The sequence below is a fragment of the Ctenocephalides felis genome, unplaced genomic scaffold, assembly GCF_003426905.1.
Source record: "Ctenocephalides felis isolate EL2017-DRISC unplaced genomic scaffold, ASM342690v1 CF-g0.4_SCAFFOLD_03502, whole genome shotgun sequence".
NCBI classification, from domain to species: Eukaryota; Metazoa; Arthropoda; class Insecta; order Siphonaptera; family Pulicidae; genus Ctenocephalides; species Ctenocephalides felis.
This window is the reverse complement of record NW_020539656.1, coordinates 1-18,155: the sequence shown is the minus strand read 5'-3', so window position 1 is coordinate 18,155 and position 18,155 is coordinate 1. Positions and strand designations below refer to the sequence as shown.

Genomic DNA, 18,155 nt, shown 5'->3' with positions numbered 1-18,155 from the left:
TTGTTAATTTTTCTCTTATTGTATAGTTACTTTACCAATCCACATATATTATAATTACCTAGATATGCTAATTTTCATACTGTTTTTAGATCCACTGATGATGACATTAAATTGAATGTCGAAACGTTTGGAAATAATTATTTTATAAATCTTTGGCTTTTCTTTGTTTGATGTATCGTCCTCAAGAACTCACTCATATATATATATATATATATATATATATAATAAATATACATTAAATTCCTGCAAGTTTACGAGTCGTTCGATGTTTGCAATACCAACTTGAGTTTGTATGGAAACAAAACATTTATTTAACCTTTGACACAATGAATTTTATATTAAGATTATCATTTAATCAGCCTTCCCTCACTTAAACCTATAACTTTGTTTTCACAGATCTGAATATAAATTAACACAATATATTTACATCTAATATGTTTATTCTATAATTCATAATATTCAAATAATCTAAGTTAGAAAGTCAAATATTTTTCAATATATCAATAAGATAAGTATAACAAAGTAATTTTCATAAATTAAACAAAACCGAAATTTTTTGTTTTTATGGCCAATAATAATTTGTGTCTCAAAACAGCTCTGCTACTATACAGAGGAATGTAAAGCCGAGATATGCAAGTATTAGCAGTAGGTAAGTGAGAATCTCCGGCTGGCCTAATTGTCACAGAGGGCATTGGTTGAAAACCTTCTTCTGATGCAGGTAGAGCTGGTGAACCAGTCCAAAAATACACCTAAGAAAATTCATATTTATAATCAATAATGGGTTATATGAACTGCAGCATGCACACAATAGTTTGAATATCAATATAGTAATTATTTTAGTAACTGAAAATATTAATAAAAGTCATAGAAATAATATGTTGGGCCGTTTAAGTGTTTAATGCTGTTAACTTTTAGCAAGAGGTGTGGTGTTATATTTATTTTAAAAATTTGATATTTTGACTCAAATGTGTTAAAAATATTTTGGTTGCAATGCCAAACAATGCTTAAAAGTATTTTTTGTGTTTGATTATGTGCTCACCAAGTCTTGTCTCTCTATATTATTCATTTTCTCAACAATAGACCAGAGCCATCTTTTGAATTTCAACAAACGATCACCGGGCTCTCCAGATTCATCATTGAAGCTGGTATATGAAATTAGTGTTGCAACATTTATGTCTCCTACACCATTTAATAGTAAGCGAAGATCCTCCGCAGTTAATCCACTCAAAGAAGTTTCTGGTATTACATCAAATACCCCAACACGAATAGCTTCAATAGCCTTTTCTTGTGATCTGATCATTCTATACTCAGCATATTTTCTGACATAATCATAAACATTGGTTGCAGTCACCTCTAAGTCTCGGCCACCTGGAGTCAATTCAACATTTCCTCCACCCTCCTCAATGCACAAGTCAATGCTGCAAGATCGAATTCATTGCATTATTATATAATGCTTTATTGAATAGTATTTAACCATGTTGACATTTTATGTCATGTAAAATGTAAATTAATATATAATTTGTTCAAATATAATTATAAACATATCACCAAAAATGAATATATATTGGTACAAGGAGAATTTATAGTGAAAATGAGTATTTGACATAATTTCTGGTGGTCACTTCAAATATTCAAATGTGAAAGAAAAATGTACTTACTAACTACATACTCATAGTATACCTGAAAGTTAAATCTAAAGCACTAAAGAGACTGTTCGATGATTCCTTTGTTTCTGCATCAACCACAAGTTGTCGCAAAGACTCATATATAACTGGATCAAAGAAAGCCAAATCATGAAATCGAACAGTTCTACCCAGTATAGATTTCAGTACATGCCTCGATAAAAACAGTGGGAATAGTTCATTTTGTAACAGGCACAGGCCAATAAATCTAGAAAAAAAAAAGAAAATTTGAGTAACTAAAAGACAAATGCATTGTATAATTAAAAGTTAATAGCACATGTATAGGAGGATAACTTGATAACTTTGAGGTACAATTTAGGGGTTGATGACTACATAAAAATAGCATAGGTTTGTAAACCTTGTTATTCACACACTGGCATAGATTAGAAAAAACAGATACTTTGTTCAATAATGAACAAGGGATTAACGACTGCCTCCAGACAGATCATTATTATTATTGTACTGTACAAATATGCTAATAAATACAAATTACCTTCCAACATTTCTGAAAGCATTAATTCTTTCATTACTTGCTCTGCCTTGTCTAGGACTATATATGCCACGTTTTCCAGGCATATAGAACAAGGGACCATTATCTTCTAGCGGTTCATCAATAATAGTTTTACGTGGAATTGTCGGCACTAAGTTACCTGTTAAAATATTATTAGTTTGAAACACTGTAAGATTTGCACAAGCTATATTGACAAAAAAAAAACTTACTTAAAGTATCACTTTGATGATGAGCTTGAGATAATATTAGTTCTACAGCTTCCGAGGTTCGTTGCCTTAAAGATTCATCAGATGCTAAGAGAATTAATAATTGTGTAGATCCTAATTCTAAGAGCATTCCAGTTATTTTTGCAGCCATTCCTGGATGTAGTGCATATATCTACAAAGCAAGAGTAAATAATATGAATAAGACTAGAACTTGAGCTAAAAGTATGTATTATAATATACCCTTGGATAAAGCCTTTCTCCTAATTGTTGTTGATGATGCGTTAAATGATCATTGTAAATATTGCCCATTTGTGATGGTACTAGAGGGACTGTCAACGGTGCATATGTGGAACTACTGGATGGTGCAGCTATAAAAAAAAACAAATATATAAATACTAATTATTCTACTCTTTTAATTGGCATTTCTGCTACATCTGTGATTTGTTATATCATATTATAAAAAATATTAATTATTAGCTATGCATTAATTAATATATTATTATGTACAGTCACAAATGTTAAATATAAGATTATCATAATTATTAAACTTATTTCAAACAATAGCATGTACTTTGTTGAAACACTAACAATTCAAACTTTCTAGAAGTTGTGGTCCTGGATTGAATGGTGTAGCATCAACGTTTAATGCTTTTCTGACATCTCTGCTTCTCCAAGTAAGCCTATGGTGATGATGGCCTGAAGCGCCCCCACTAGTGCGCATACTAGATGAACCAGCATTGCGGTGTTGTTCTCTAGGGGTAACTGGAGGAGTGCCTCGAACTCTAAGCATGTTGAATTGATTGAATTTACTTCCTACTTGTGCTGGTTCTAAATTTGGCAGTTTTTCATTTGATAATATAGCCTGAAACATTATTAAATTTCATAAAATCATAAGAATGAAAACGATTTTGAATAGCATAGAAATAATAAGGAAGAGATAACAAATTACTTACTTCGGCAATGGAAGTATAAAAACTACGTGCAACACCACTTCCTTCACCTGGTTCATCTTTAAATGTCACTTTAACTCTATTAACTGCTAAAGGTGGAACTGATGAGCCACGTCTGTGGTGATGATTTATTTGTTGGTTGAGTTCTTTAAATGCTTTCAATAATAGTTGATTTCTATCTCTTTCCATCTGAATGATTTTAAAAATAATTATTTTTAGATTATTAAAATTTTACCAGAAACTTTTGTATAAAATATTTGTATAATACATTCATAGTTTAATAAATGATTAATAATGAGAGTAATATCACATGTTCTGCGATATTTCTATTATTTGTATACGCAAAAATTATATTAGGCTTGCAACAAATAGTATATTCGGCACCAAACATTCGACGAAACCTTTGAGCGAATAGCCAAACTATTCCAATGGATTTTACCTTCAAAAACTTAATTAGACGATAAATTTGCGACAATTTCGATGAATAGTACAATATATAGTCGTGTCTAGCATGTGCAAGTGTTTGCATAATCATTAGTTTTCTTTTAAAAATCGTCCACGTTTTAGTTCACAATTCTGAATCGATTTTAAAAATGCATCAATTGTTCCAAAGGTAAGAGTTGGAAATTGCTTTTATTAGTATTTGGCAAACATTGACCGATTCTTTATGAAAAGAAAATTGGACGATTTTGATGATTTCTTTCCTGATGATAAAGATCATGGAACTAAACATACTAAAATTTTACGACCCTACGACAAGTGGCTTAATTTTAAAAACTTTTTTTCTTGTAACCGTTTTTCCGATCTTACTATCTCAAGTTATGGAATTTGTGCATTGTCCATAGAAATTATTATATAATCATAATAGAATCTTTATATCTGTGTCAAGAAACAATCAGTCTACAAAACCTGTCTAGTTGTATAGAAAATGTTATCACTAATTTCATTGATTAAATAATATGAAAGACTATGTATGTACTTGATACAGGTAACCATGCCAGTATTATCATATAGCCAAAAAATAATTTGTTAAGTTTCTTTAAAAAAAATGTTTTGGGATTTTTAATAAAATTTAACATAGTGATAAAGTTCATGTTCTCAACAGTCCAACGAAATTTGGCATAAAAGGCGCTTTTAAAGCATACAAGCACGTGTTTGTGCACTATAATTAATATATTAACAGATATTATGAATGTGTTTGAAAAATATCAATTGGAAATTGCAAAGCTTAGTTTTTAGTGAAAGCAAAAACTTCATTTTCGAAATAAACAGTTAACTAGTGGGGCGCATGGCATCGTGCCTTAAAGCAAATTTCTGGAACTTCCCGTACCAAAAAATATTATTTTTTAAAAGATTAACATTTTTGAAAAAAATTTACTCTGAAAAATTAGATTTTTGAGAAACTATAAATTTTTGACAAAAATTTAATTTTTTTTTGAAAAAAAAAAGACTTTGAAGAAAAGTGTATTTTGAAATATTTTGGAAATTCTGAACTTTTTTTCAAAGCAATCGTCCTGCTTTAACTGCAGCATAGAGACGAAATATCGGAGAACCGTAAGCGCCGCGCCGCCGTCTAACGAATAAGCATTGGTACGGAACCCATAAGAATGTAAACAAAATTTATACTTATTGTTAAAATCTCTATAAAATAACTGATAATTTGATGTGCATATATCTAATGATCATTTTTGACCGCCAGATGGCTTTTTTTTACTTTTTTTACTGAATCTCCAAAACCGCTAGACTTGCCTTCATGAAAATTTGATCAGTTCTTCATCTTGTTAATACAAGTAAAATGTTTTTTGAATTCTTCAAATCGGACGCTCCGTTCTCTTAAAAACTGAGTTACCGTTTTTGACACTTTTTGCTCCATATCTTCGGAACGGCTAGACTTGCCTTCGCTAAAAACTAATCAGCCGTCTCTTTATCAATACGAATTGAATGTTTTTTGAATTAATCAAATTGCTTCATCCGTGTTCCCGAAATCGTCGACGAAAATTTGTATCCGAACACGCACACACACACATACATCCAATTTTTCTAAGGTATGCTTCTCTTATAGAAGTTTGTTATGTATCTATGTTATGTACCATAACAATAATAAATACTTAAACAATTATAATAAAAATATAAAAATGTATACAACATAATTAACTGATTTTTTTTATCAATTATCTTCTTATAACTTAATATAATAAGTGCTTAATATTCAGCCAAATATTCATTGAACGTTATATCTTAGTTACATCATCTTAGAGAAATACAACACATGCATTAAAATAAACAATCATTACCTTCAAAAAAGTTAAATCATTTTGCTGAGCATTTCGCAACTTCTCCATATCCCTTCTGAATTTAGCTTCCTTTACTGGAAATCCACCAAGTTCAGCTACAACCGATCCAGGCTCTAAACCAACATCTTCCATAAAAACACGACCAAATAGGTCTAATGACAGACGCCAACGACCCAGTAATAGATCATGAGACACCATAGGACCAATAGATGGGTATGGTCTTGATAATAATAAAATTTATTAAAACATTGTTTATAAAATAAAATAGCAATTAAATTTTCTGAAAAAACTTACCTTGGAATTGGAGGTTTGACATTAACATTAACAGAAGGAGTTGTTTCAACAGTAACATGAGCTGAAATTTCTTGTGTTTCCATTGGATCTGGAAGTGGATTGTCTCCAGTGCCCACCTAGAAAAGAAAAATTGAATTACTACTACTTATAAAATAATTTTTCACAGTAAAAAATACTTACTGAAGGTCCAGCTCTAACAATAACACTTTTGGTTGGCGATCTACTGCAAGAGGCATTACTATCATTTGTTTGATCTGAATTTCCTGAAAAAATAAGCACATATCTATTTTTTATTATATAATTGGTGTAACTAAAACTTTATTACATTAGCAACATTGTAATTTTCTTTTTTCAAAAGTGCAGAACATAAAATTGTACCTTTAGAGCTTGGGCAACTAAGACCAAAGAAATAAATTTCTATACTAGTTTGTCATGCTTACCAAGATCAAAGACGCTAAAATTAGTGGGTAATACAGTGACATCAGGACTGTCTCCTGTGAGTTCTGAAAGACTCTTCTTGTTAGCATCGGCAAGAACCTTAGCAGTTGCCGCTTGCAAAGCAGCTGCTACTTTCCGCGGTGTTACAATAATTTGAGGACGCACTGTTTTAACATTTCCTGTAAATAAATATGAATTGCTATTCCAAATATTAAAGATAAGATGCAAAAACTTACTTGAAGTAGGAGATTGTCCGCTTGGGCCAGCAACATCAGAAGAGTTTGAATCTTGCAGATCTGAGTCAAAGAATATCAAAATTGAATTCAATGGTAAGCATTATTTATTTTACTAGGTGTAATACTATATTACTTAGCAATAAATTTATTTTAAAGTTCAAATCAAATTTGTATTTTTATAGAAGAAGACCATATTCGCAAAGTGTCATGTTTTAATGAGTCAATATAGAAATATATGACTACTCACTTGTATTGGGAACATCTTTTGAGCATGACAAATCTTGTGGTTCTTCTGAAGCTGTAAATTTGATTTATTTAGTAATGATGATTTTAGTTGATAAAAGTAATAGAAAAACTTGATTACCTTCTGATTTTTTATTTTTAGCAAATGTATCAAAATTACTGTGAGACTGAGCATCTGAATTTTCCAAATCTGGTATTGTAGCTTGGTTTGTAGAATCTATTTTCAAAAAATAGCTTTTAGTACCATATTTTTTATTACACAGTTTAGAATTGTGTTTAATAGTATTACATGACAGTTATATTTTTTAATCGTTATATACCTAATATCTACGAATAGTTTTGATTTGGAATGAACAATCATTTTGTTTTATTTGTTTATCAATGATCAAGAACAAAATAAAAATCAATTAAACTATTAATTAAATAAAGAGATATATCATAATGCACATATGACTAAATCAGCTTCAAACTAAAGCATAAATTTATCGTTTTCAGTACAGAATATTATAAAATAAAGGTATTTCTAAATTCAGAGATTAACATTAATTTGACTAAAATTTTGGGTGAAAATATAGGCTATATTCTATTAACTCATAACAAACCTACTCATAAAAATACCATATGCCTGACCTGTAGTTTCCATCTTTTCAGTGATATTCTCTTGCTTTATTGGTATCATTTCAGTATTAGTAACATCCGCCAAGTCAGGTTTAATATCTACTTCATTTTCTTCTGCATCTTCCTCATCATCTTCGTCGTCATCATCATCATCATCATCGTCGTCATCATCATCTGTGTCATCTTGATGCTTATTATTTACATTGTTTGACATTGATTGACCATGGTAAGCTGCATTATTTACTCCTACATTCATTGAAGAGTTGGAACCTCGTAATGATAAACCCAATTGAGTTGGAAGCATTTCTAATGGGTTGTAAGTGCCAGGAGGAGCAGATTCTGCAAAAAAATTTGAAGCAAGTATTTGAATATATATATATCAATGAAATTTCATATTACAAGAATTCGGCATTAGAAATTTTACACTAATAATATAGAATTTGCTAAAATTGAATTTAGTACAAAAATTTCAAGCACCTAATATATATAATAATAATAATAATAATGGGTAGTGCTGCTTACTATATAAAATTACTTTTACATAAGCTGAAAAAATATGCATTATAGCGCCATTAATGTTATACTAATTAAGTGCAAAATTGTTATGAATACCTGCTGGTGGTACAGTGATAGGCATTTTTGGTATTCCAAATAAATCATCTCTCCTAGCATTGGGCTGTAACAAATGTGGTTGATCTGCTAAAGGAAGTGCTTCTACCATAGGTATAGCAAATGGATCTGGTGGTGGACACCCCAGACACAAAGTAGATTCTGAGCGCTGGAATATAAAATTATGGTCTAGTAGAATTCAAACCAATAGTTTGCAAAATATTTCATAATTGCCAACTCATATTGCCAATATGATTCCAACATTCAATTACCCAAACAAAGAGAAACAAACTCAATATAATATTCAATAATATTTCTATGCCATTAAGATTGTGATTTGTACCTGAAAGAATGAATGTTTACGACCCTTATTCTCAGAAATGCTTGTTTTATTAGAATATGGAACACTAGTCAACGAGTCTTGATCATCTATCGTGTCCATAGGTTCCATACCCGGTCCGGCCTCATCTTCAGTCTCATCATTTTCATTTTCATCCTAGAGTACCAATCAAGTTAAAATAAAAAACAAGCTGTTTTATAAATTTTTTTGGTTTAGCTACATACAGCATCAGAAATTTGCCAGAAATACGGTTCCCTATCTCCCCTTTCTCCTACTAGACTAGCAGCTGATGTTTGCGGTTCATTTGCTGAGCTAGCGCCGCTGCCACCTCTCATCAAATAAATTAAAGCATCTAGAACGTAGGCCACATGGCGTAAGGAAGACACATCCAAAACTGGTAGTGAGTCTCGATGTTCTGCATTATGAGCACGCATCAAAGATAAGCAATAACTCAGAAACTCACGTCGAGCTGAAAATACAAGGTAAATGAAAGTATTAATTTTGGCATATATGTACATACAAGTTTGTTCACATTCATTTTCAATATAAAAATAAATGTGAACAAAATTTTCAATTTTTAAATAGAATTTGCCATTGGTGAGTAATCATTATAGAATTTTTGAATCAAAATTTATTATTATTGAATATGTACCATCTCGATCGGCCCCACGACCCCTGGATGTTTCTGTGGATGACCCAAAACCAACTAGACGAGGACCAACAGCACTTCCCGCGTTTCCTGCTTGTCCACCGCCCCCGCTACCGCCACCTCCGCCGCCACGTGACACTCTACTAGCCCCTGCTGAAGATGAGGATGGATTTCCTGATCCAATTGCATTTACCATTCCCAATGTTGCACCAGACTGAAAATTACATTTAAAAGTTGATATATATTTAAGTGATTAAGTATTAATTAAAAAAAAAAAACAAACACAGAGAATACGTTGCAAACAATAAATTTAAAACTTTCATACATTGTAAGAAATAAGTGATAATGAAAGCAGATTTGCAACAGTAGATGTTTAAAATAGTATACTATATGTTTATTATAAAAAAAAGTTGTAAACAATTTAGCATTGCAAGGTGCAACATGATGTTCACAACCACCACATTAACAATTGCATTTTTCAACATTAATAAAATGATGGGTGATAATTTTCAGTTCTTCACTATAATAAATATCATTATTATATTGGTGCAAATTTGTCATTACGTTCATAAGCAGAATCACTAGATAGTTAAAAAAAAATGGATTAAATTGAAATGATTGAATTAACCTAGGAAACCAAACTTAAAAATGTGGAATCTATTATTATTGAAATATTTTGGCTTTAAAAAATAAATTCATCAATATCTAGTATTAATACTTAACAGAATTTTCAGAGGATATTTTAATTAATTTAAGTACATGAGCCCAAATGTGCAACCATTTCCTACAGTTTTCTATAGTGATAAATTGTATCTTTTGATAAACCATTTACTATTCAATCAGGTTTTAGCAATTTCCGTGATTTGGATTTAGATCTTTTGGATTCAAATCAGAATTGGGAATTGGGAACTCAAGATTCAGATGACATTTGTTAAAATCACAAATGGTAAATACATATGATTCAAATCAGAATCAAATGATGCATGAAACAGAGTATTTGATCTAAATTTGAATTGAAAATTATTGGATAAAATTTGAATTGAAAATTATTTAATAAAATTAAATGAGAACTTATTCAAGTTAAAATATTTTATAGTATGTTTGATATTTGTAACATGTGAGACAATATCAGGGCAATACATCAATGGAAAATGCAAATAATTTTCACAATAAAATCTTTGTTGAATTGAACCTGTGATCCTGCTGTTCCTGGAACCGCTCCTCCAACTGAGGGGGCATGCAATGGATGACCAGGGTGGGCAGGATCAGCTGCATGAGTTAAAGAGGCTCCGAACCTCAATTGAGCTTCAGTAGCATCCATTACAGTCAAAAGCCATTCCCATGTCCCCCGTAAACGATATTCCAAGTACATCTGCCAAAATTTCATTTAAAAAAATATAATTTCATTGTTAGTTAAATTAATATCCTGTTATTTGATATATTTACCTGTAGTTTCATAATTTCATCAAATGAAACTTCAAGAGATTTATGAAGTAAGCCTACATGTGAATAATCATGCAATGCAGCTAAAAGTTCGGCTATTTGGCGGATAACAATACCTAAAAAAATTAACTTGTTGAAGGTTATTTTAAAATATTACTTTATATACTATGTTACTAATATACTAATAAAAGTTCAACAACAATACCGAATCCTCTAGCCAAACAACTGGCAGTTGTGGCCATTGTATGCGGTTCTTGATGATTAGCGGCAGCAACAGCTGCAGTAGCTGCAGCAGTTCTACGCAACGAACTTGAATCAATAAACACAAGATTTGAACCAGTAGATAAACGTACTCCACCTGATGCCCTATTAAAATGAAAAAAAAAAGTAATATATACTCTGCTATATACATAAAAATTTAATTTTTTTACATTTCACAAAGAGAAGATGATTACATTAGGCTGCTGGTAACATATAACAGCAGTGTTTGTAAGAGTAAAATGAAATTTATATCTGAATAGAATAATTCTCTGTGTATATACCTGTTGTTTTCGCGACTCCTTATAGCCCATTGCATACTCTGAGGAGCTAAGTTGTTACGATGTAAATGCCCAGTTCCGGTACTGCAAGTTTATGTTATTGTATCAAAAATATCTAAAATAATTTGATATATCAAAAATTATCATACTGACATTCTACGCTCCAACAATTCATCATTGGCTATTGTCTCAGCTGTGCTCAATTCGTCTGTATCACCATTTTCACTTCCTTCTTCTTCTGGTTGTGAAGATTCACCTGATTCATCTATTACAAATGAAAAGTAAAAATCATAATCTCTATAGTATATATAGTTATTATAGCATATTATATATAATCACAAATAACCTGTATCGGATCCTGCAGTAGCACCAGTTTGAACACTGCGTTGTGCAGATTGTGCATCCTGATTACTATGATTATCATCACTTTCAGACTCAGTGTCAGCTTCGACCAATAAATCTAATTCAACATCACTTTCCTCCTATACAAATTGGAAGTTTACTCAATATAACATATAAATTATATTTAAAATAATAAAATATGTTATTATATATTTACCAAAGTAACATCAGCATTTGCCTGTCCGCTCAAAGGATCAGGCTGTTCAGATTCCATTTGCTCACCACCAGATACAGCCAGAGCACCACTTCTATCCAAATCATCTTGTTCTGAAGTTTCCCCTTCCTGATCATCTACTGCCATACCTGAAATAGATATATAATAATAGAAACAATAACCAAGCCATCGAAGCATTAATTTTACCTTCATTATCTATTGTATCATCCAAATTAAGAGTTGATGTATGTATTCTTTGGCCAATGCCACGATTTCTACTGGCACCATTATTTGTCATATCTGCAGATAATACATTTGAATTTGTCGAAATGTTAGCCCTTGTATTTAAAGGCGTCAAAGGCTCAACAGAAAATAAATCCTCGGAACTCTATAATAAATACTTCAGTTAATTTATATATAAATTATAAATATGTTTAATAATTAAATATATTTTATACAAACGTTAACAATTTCAACTGGAGAATTAGGCAAAGAAAATGGCGCTGTTGGTCGAACAACACCTAATCTGACTGGTGAAATTAATGAATCTGCAGTCTCACATAATTCTTCAATAGATAATTTGATAAGAGACTGGAAAACTTTTCGACATTTTAATATTGGATGCACACTGCCACCAACTCTATAAAAGCAGAAGTCTATTAGCACTGTACTAAATTTAGAATTGGAATCTTCTAAAAAGAAAAAGCAAATCCAGATTCTGTCAATAAAAGCTATTCATCCTTACCCTCTTCTCTTGTCTGCCGATGGCGTACTTTCAACACTGAATATCACAAAAACTCTCGCAACTGATCTTACAAAACGCCTTGCAACCTACAAAAAAAATAGTTATAAAAATAAAACTTCCAATACGAATGTAGTTAACTTTTCCTACCAGAGTAGCTTCTTCACAGCGCCCAGGAACAGATGTGTTATTAATTTCTCGTACTAAGGTTTCTAGTAAAGCATCTAGCAACTAAAATGTAAGAATTTAACAGAATTAATATAACTAGGTTTCTTTTATTAACATACAGTTATTGCGCTTATGCAATCTTCACAGAATATAGTGACAGTTATCAAAATAAACACATTATGGATGGACTTGGAATATACAATTTTTTATAACTATTATTGAAGCAAATCTTTTAAATTCTAATTTCATAAAATATTTCTAAACAAACCTCGAACTAATAACATAATATTGATATAATATAATATATAGTAATATTATGAATAAAAGTTAATGTTAAAACTTACATCACAATTACATCGTACAAAAAGATTGTGAGTAAATCTATCCAATAATGTAGTTCCACTTTGACCATTTATGTATGCAGTATCATCTTCTTTCTGAAGATTGCTGCATACAGAATTGTCCACAACACCTGATAATATCATAGCTCGCAAACCTGGCCAATCTCTTAAAATAAATTCCAGAGCACGCTTAGCAAATCGCGGGGGCTCTAAATCATGATCAGGCATATCTCCTTCAGCTAATATAATATTAAAATTTAAATCACATATATATGCTGTGTAACATTATTAAATAATATGAATTATAGCCTTTCCCTTACCTGAGGTGCTTCTGGGCCTTGCAGTTCTATACTGTCTTTGTTCGATTGACTGTCTGCCCACTGTTTGGACTAAGAACAACAGAATACTCTCACCTCTGCAAATATTGTAATAGTATTTTAGTATCATAAATTTCTACCAATTTTTTCTATTTAACTAACCGGCTATTAAATGTTGTAACCAAGTCTGTTCCTGCAACCAATCGACACATCAGAGTAAATCTTGCAGTTTGACTTCCTTGTATCAATGCCTTGCATTTACATTTCTCCCAACAATCACAATATGCTGTTGGAGAAGTTCTCTTCAGTTTGCAATCATGTCCTTTATGGCAAACCTAAAATATTCATATTTTAATGATATTAATTTTTAAATCTTTTACGGTTAGCGTAAAAGTTTAATAACTTACTTTTGCGCATTCAGTGCAGCAGCAAAGAGAACCTGTCAGACCACAAGTTCGGCATTCAAATATATCCTATAACAAAATTCAATTGTATTTAGCATAAAGATATATAATGACTATTTTTACACATGTTTCAGCTTATAATGTATTATAGTTACTAACATATTCATGAGTTTATTATGTACATACTTAATAAATGTTTGTTCCGTATCTGTCTTTCACATTAAACTATATTAGTGACAGTCATCGAAGAACATTTGATTTTGGGCACTTTATGAGTAAATTATAATCTTCTATAGTTCACTGTATCTAGTGCCCACATAAATATTAAATATAAACATATAAAAAAAGCAATAATCTAAATTCAAGATATTTAAGTAAATAAGTATATAGATATATTTACCTGATTAATATGCTCTGCGCCAGTCCAAGTAAAGCTGCATGTGTCATTACAACACAAAACATGCAATGGTGAATGATCTGGTGCACTACCAGGAGGGAATAGCATACTGTCTCTAATAGATGCATTTCCACCACTTACTTGGCTGATAGTGGTCAACAAAGTAAGACCAGCACGATAGGCACGAACTGCCACTGAAAGCATGAACGGAGTTTGCCCTTGTGCATCCCTGAATGAATAAAAATGAAGAATTATCGAATGCAAAGTAAATTAAATACAAAATAATTGATAATAAAATGTGTGTAGCTTCTCGAAATTGAAATTGAGTATGTTGAATGAATCTTCATATACCATAATTGACTTTGAATATTAGTGTGAGTGTATGGAAAGTATGGTAAATCATAACATAAAACTTAAAAGAAAAAATAATTCATCTGTTTGTTTATGTTATTTACATTTTAGTTCTTTTTGGCATTAATAATAGAAAGTAAAACATACTTGGCACTTAGCAATTCTTTGAGATGTGGTTGTAATGCTGGACTATCACATAACAGTTGGACAGCTGCAATGGCATTATTGCGTCTTTCATTCTCATCAATTATGAATATGGGGGCTACATTGGCATTACCTTTCTGGGTACTTGCAACTGATGCAGCAGAATTTTTGCACCTTAAATTAATTAAAATATTTAATAAACTGGATTATTGATTTTTTTTTTAAGTAATTTTTTTTGTAAAGCGAATACAATGATACAATACTTTGATCTAGATGATTTATGTATAAGCACCTTATTCCTTCATATAAAATCAATTTTAATTAAAAATACTAAAAATAAAATACATATTTCTAAAATATACTAATTGCATTTTATATTGTGTGCATCATGTAAATTTTATAAAACATTGAAAAATATTGAGATAGAAAATCATAGAAATACCAATATTTTTTTAAAGGCATTCAATTTGAAAGATTTCAATTCAATTATATAATAGCAATAAGTATATTGAAAGTAAATACCCATTTTCAACTTCACTAGGTGGAGGCTGTGGTTCAAAATTTTCTGACCAATATACTATAGGCATTGAAGGTTCCTCTGTAGCAGGAGGAGGAGCTACAGGAATTGAAGTCACATTGGGACCCGATTCTGGAATAGATAATCCCTGTTCCGTTTGACCTAGATTAAGAAAAAATGAGCATTGAAAATTTGTCTGAGATCTGAGTAACATGTTGTAAAATACTTACCAGTTATGTCAAAAATTTTGTTTGAAACAGGTGCGCACATACTAACGCAAGCATGTAGAATATTCCTATTACCATCACAACGTTCATTTAGTACCAAAGGTAATTGTGATTCTGTGAAATTATAATTGTATAAGCAATTTAAAATTAACTAATCGACATAATTTTTTATTTTAATTAGTTATACTAACTCAAGTCACCTTCCAGTTGGGCTAAAATTATTTTAATTCCTTCAATATCACATCTTAAAATTCTGGGCATCAAAAGTTGCACTTCTGTTGCCATTGCTATAAGAGCCACCTAAAATTAAATTTTGGCATTTGAAGTATAAGCAATAATTCTGTTATAACTATTTAATTTACTTGGGTTTTAAGATTATTTGAAATCGATGATGAAGGCAATGCTATTACAGATGCTCCTAAACTTCTTATAGGGGGCAAGTCTAGTGTATTGGGATCTCGAATACATTCCATACAATCTTTGGCCAATGGATATAAAGTGCGATTCCCATCCCTCAGTAGTAGCACACTATCATTTCCCTGTTAAATTTAAATTAAATATAAAACTTCTGCTAATTATTTAATTTCCAATATAGTTCTATTACAAAAACATAAATGCTGAATAGTTCATAAATAATACAAAAGAGTAGTCAAAAAAAAAAGTAACTGCAAAAAAAGAGCAATAATTTACCTCACCAATGCATGTCAAACTGATATCACTTATATTCAAACCAAGAAATGCAGTAGGGTCACTAGGAAAAGGTGCTTCAGTTTCTTGTCGCCCAGTGTTCAATGAAAATACTGAGTAGCATAACCTAGATCCTATATTTCCACCTCTTACAATAGCATGAACACCTCTGGTATCCACAGCTAGTGACAATACATGCGGAGCTAAACCTTCTGGTAATGATATGCGTCGTGGCGATCTTTGGAAACAGTCAGGAGCACGTGATGTTGTCATTGATTTTATCACCTACATAAAATATTTTAGTTAGAAGAATGCAACATGTAAACTAAAATTTTGGACAACTTCCAGTTGATAAATTGGAAAATCCAAATTCACTTTTGATAAATATGAATTATATAATACTTGATAAATATGAATTATATAATAATATAATATTTTGTTTTTGCCGTCTCATAGTTATTACAGTATCTAACTTTTTGATAATAATTAGTTCGGATCACAACTCAGTTATTAGATACGATACATATTAGTTTAGATATATAGTCTAAAAATTAAACACTATTCTTATATATTAGATTCATCATGAAGTAAATTGTTTTACATACATATATTTTGATGGTGGCCTTAAATAAAAATTAAATAATAATTACAGACATTAAGTACTGTAGCATATTTGCCTATATTGAAATTGACAATACCTGTAATTCATCTTTTCTCATCAATCTACAATCTTGCAATAAATTACAAGTTTCTTCTTCTTTCTCATTTTTTCCTATGCTTGCTGAAGGAAATTTTACTGCTGCATATGCTCCATCAACTTTCAATACTTTACCTATTTTCAAAACAATAAAAATTTTGTTAATTTATTTACAAGTACAATTGTAATAAAGTAATGCATATACCAATGGGTATGCTGCGAACATCTTCAATAAAAACAACATCCTTCAGTAACCACAATTCTTCATCATCTTTCTTAGGTTCAATATTTGAGTCATCTTTTACAGTCACTCTTCTTTGTCTTTCTGTAATTGTAATGTAATATGATAAATAGTTTTTCAGATTGTGCATCTAGTTGAGATTAATAAAATGAAAATTAAATTATCTTGTAAAAAGGTTTTTTTTCGTAATTAATTGAGTCTTTTAAATAGCAATAGACTGAAATATTAAATTAGAAAAAAACGTATTACACAATTTAGATACACATATCTAAATACTATACTAATGTTTCACGGATTGAATATTGTTGTAATATTGAAAACCTAAAACAATATTATTATCTTATATCCTAAATCATTCTCAGTTAGCTTATATACAATTTGAATAAGGCATATATATACATGTGTGTGTGTTAATAATATTTATATAAAATTTAACATACTGTGACTATTAGTAATACTGCCAGTATCACTACAAGTACTAGAAGCTGGTGATGGTGGAGGTGGCATATCCATACGATCGGCTGTTTCCTTTTGAACACAAGTTCCTTTTGAATTACCAGGCCCTGAAGTTGTTGCTCCTATTGAAGCTGAAGTTCAAAGCTTTGTTAGGAAAATATTTGAAACAAAATAATCATGGTTTATTAAAATAATAAATAACTACGGAATTGTTCAGCTGTATTTCCAGATGATTAAATTAGTGTTTATAAAAATATTATAAAAATGTATATCAAAAACAGATACCAACAATATATATATATATATATATATATATATACACATACTTAAATACAAACAATTTACCTGTGGTTATGTTACTTGTGTGAGAATTCTCAGAAACTGGTGCAGGCAAAACCTTAAATTGGCATAAATCTGTTAAACTCAAGCAGAATTTTGAAGTTGCCCAACTTTTGGAACACCATTTGAAATTGTGAAACCTGTACACAGCAAAAAAATTCAACTACTGCAGCATACTCCCTACTTATATATATATGTTATAAAATTACCGATAGCTCCTGGCTGATACATAGGACTATTTTTCATACAAACTTGTGCACCGCAAGTAACTTCAATACTAGATGGTCTAGAAGGTTTGCGTGTTTTAGCTTTATGGCGATCCCATAATCGCTTACGTTGGGCAAATGGTAAAATTCCCCTATTAAAAAAATATTTGTAAATGATTATAAGCAAAAAATAGATAGATGAATGAATGAATAAATTATATATATATATATATATAATATAATATATATATAAATCCACATGTAAACTTTATTTACCACCAATATAGTGCACCACTTTCTAAACGCACTACAG

At 30.6% G+C, this 18,155-nt stretch overlaps 1 protein-coding gene and 1 non-coding gene across 2 annotated transcripts; both read right to left on the bottom strand.

Annotated features, from left to right (window-relative positions):
• Nucleotides 1–521: 521 nt before the first annotated feature.
• On the bottom strand, nt 522–17,994 carry LOC113382611 (E3 ubiquitin-protein ligase hyd-like; the record flags this gene model as incomplete). The annotated part of the gene is given in 45 exon segments (XM_026620866.1): nt 522–749; nt 1,040–1,418; nt 1,681–1,890; nt 2,176–2,349; nt 2,351–2,571; nt 2,640–2,767; nt 2,988–3,261; nt 3,353–3,538; nt 5,644–5,863; nt 5,938–6,053; nt 6,118–6,200; nt 6,378–6,554; nt 6,612–6,671; nt 6,859–6,909; nt 6,976–7,071; nt 7,485–7,811; nt 8,085–8,250; nt 8,425–8,577; nt 8,646–8,890; nt 9,074–9,284; nt 10,263–10,442; nt 10,517–10,629; nt 10,719–10,879; nt 11,056–11,136; nt 11,206–11,534; nt 11,612–11,757; nt 11,816–11,996; nt 12,071–12,248; nt 12,354–12,439; nt 12,501–12,581; nt 12,863–13,274; nt 13,339–13,511; nt 13,584–13,649; nt 13,981–14,206; nt 14,476–14,646; nt 14,995–15,151; nt 15,220–15,330; nt 15,408–15,516; nt 15,579–15,755; nt 15,907–16,188; nt 16,602–16,735; nt 16,806–16,925; nt 17,282–17,428; nt 17,643–17,746; nt 17,866–17,994. Coding segments are annotated over 45 exon segments (7,744 nt in total), but the record flags the coding sequence as incomplete, so codon positions are not given.
• On the bottom strand, nt 13,772–13,896 carry LOC113382612. Its single transcript, XR_003367670.1, has one exon.
• Nucleotides 17,995–18,155: the final 161 nt, after the last annotated feature.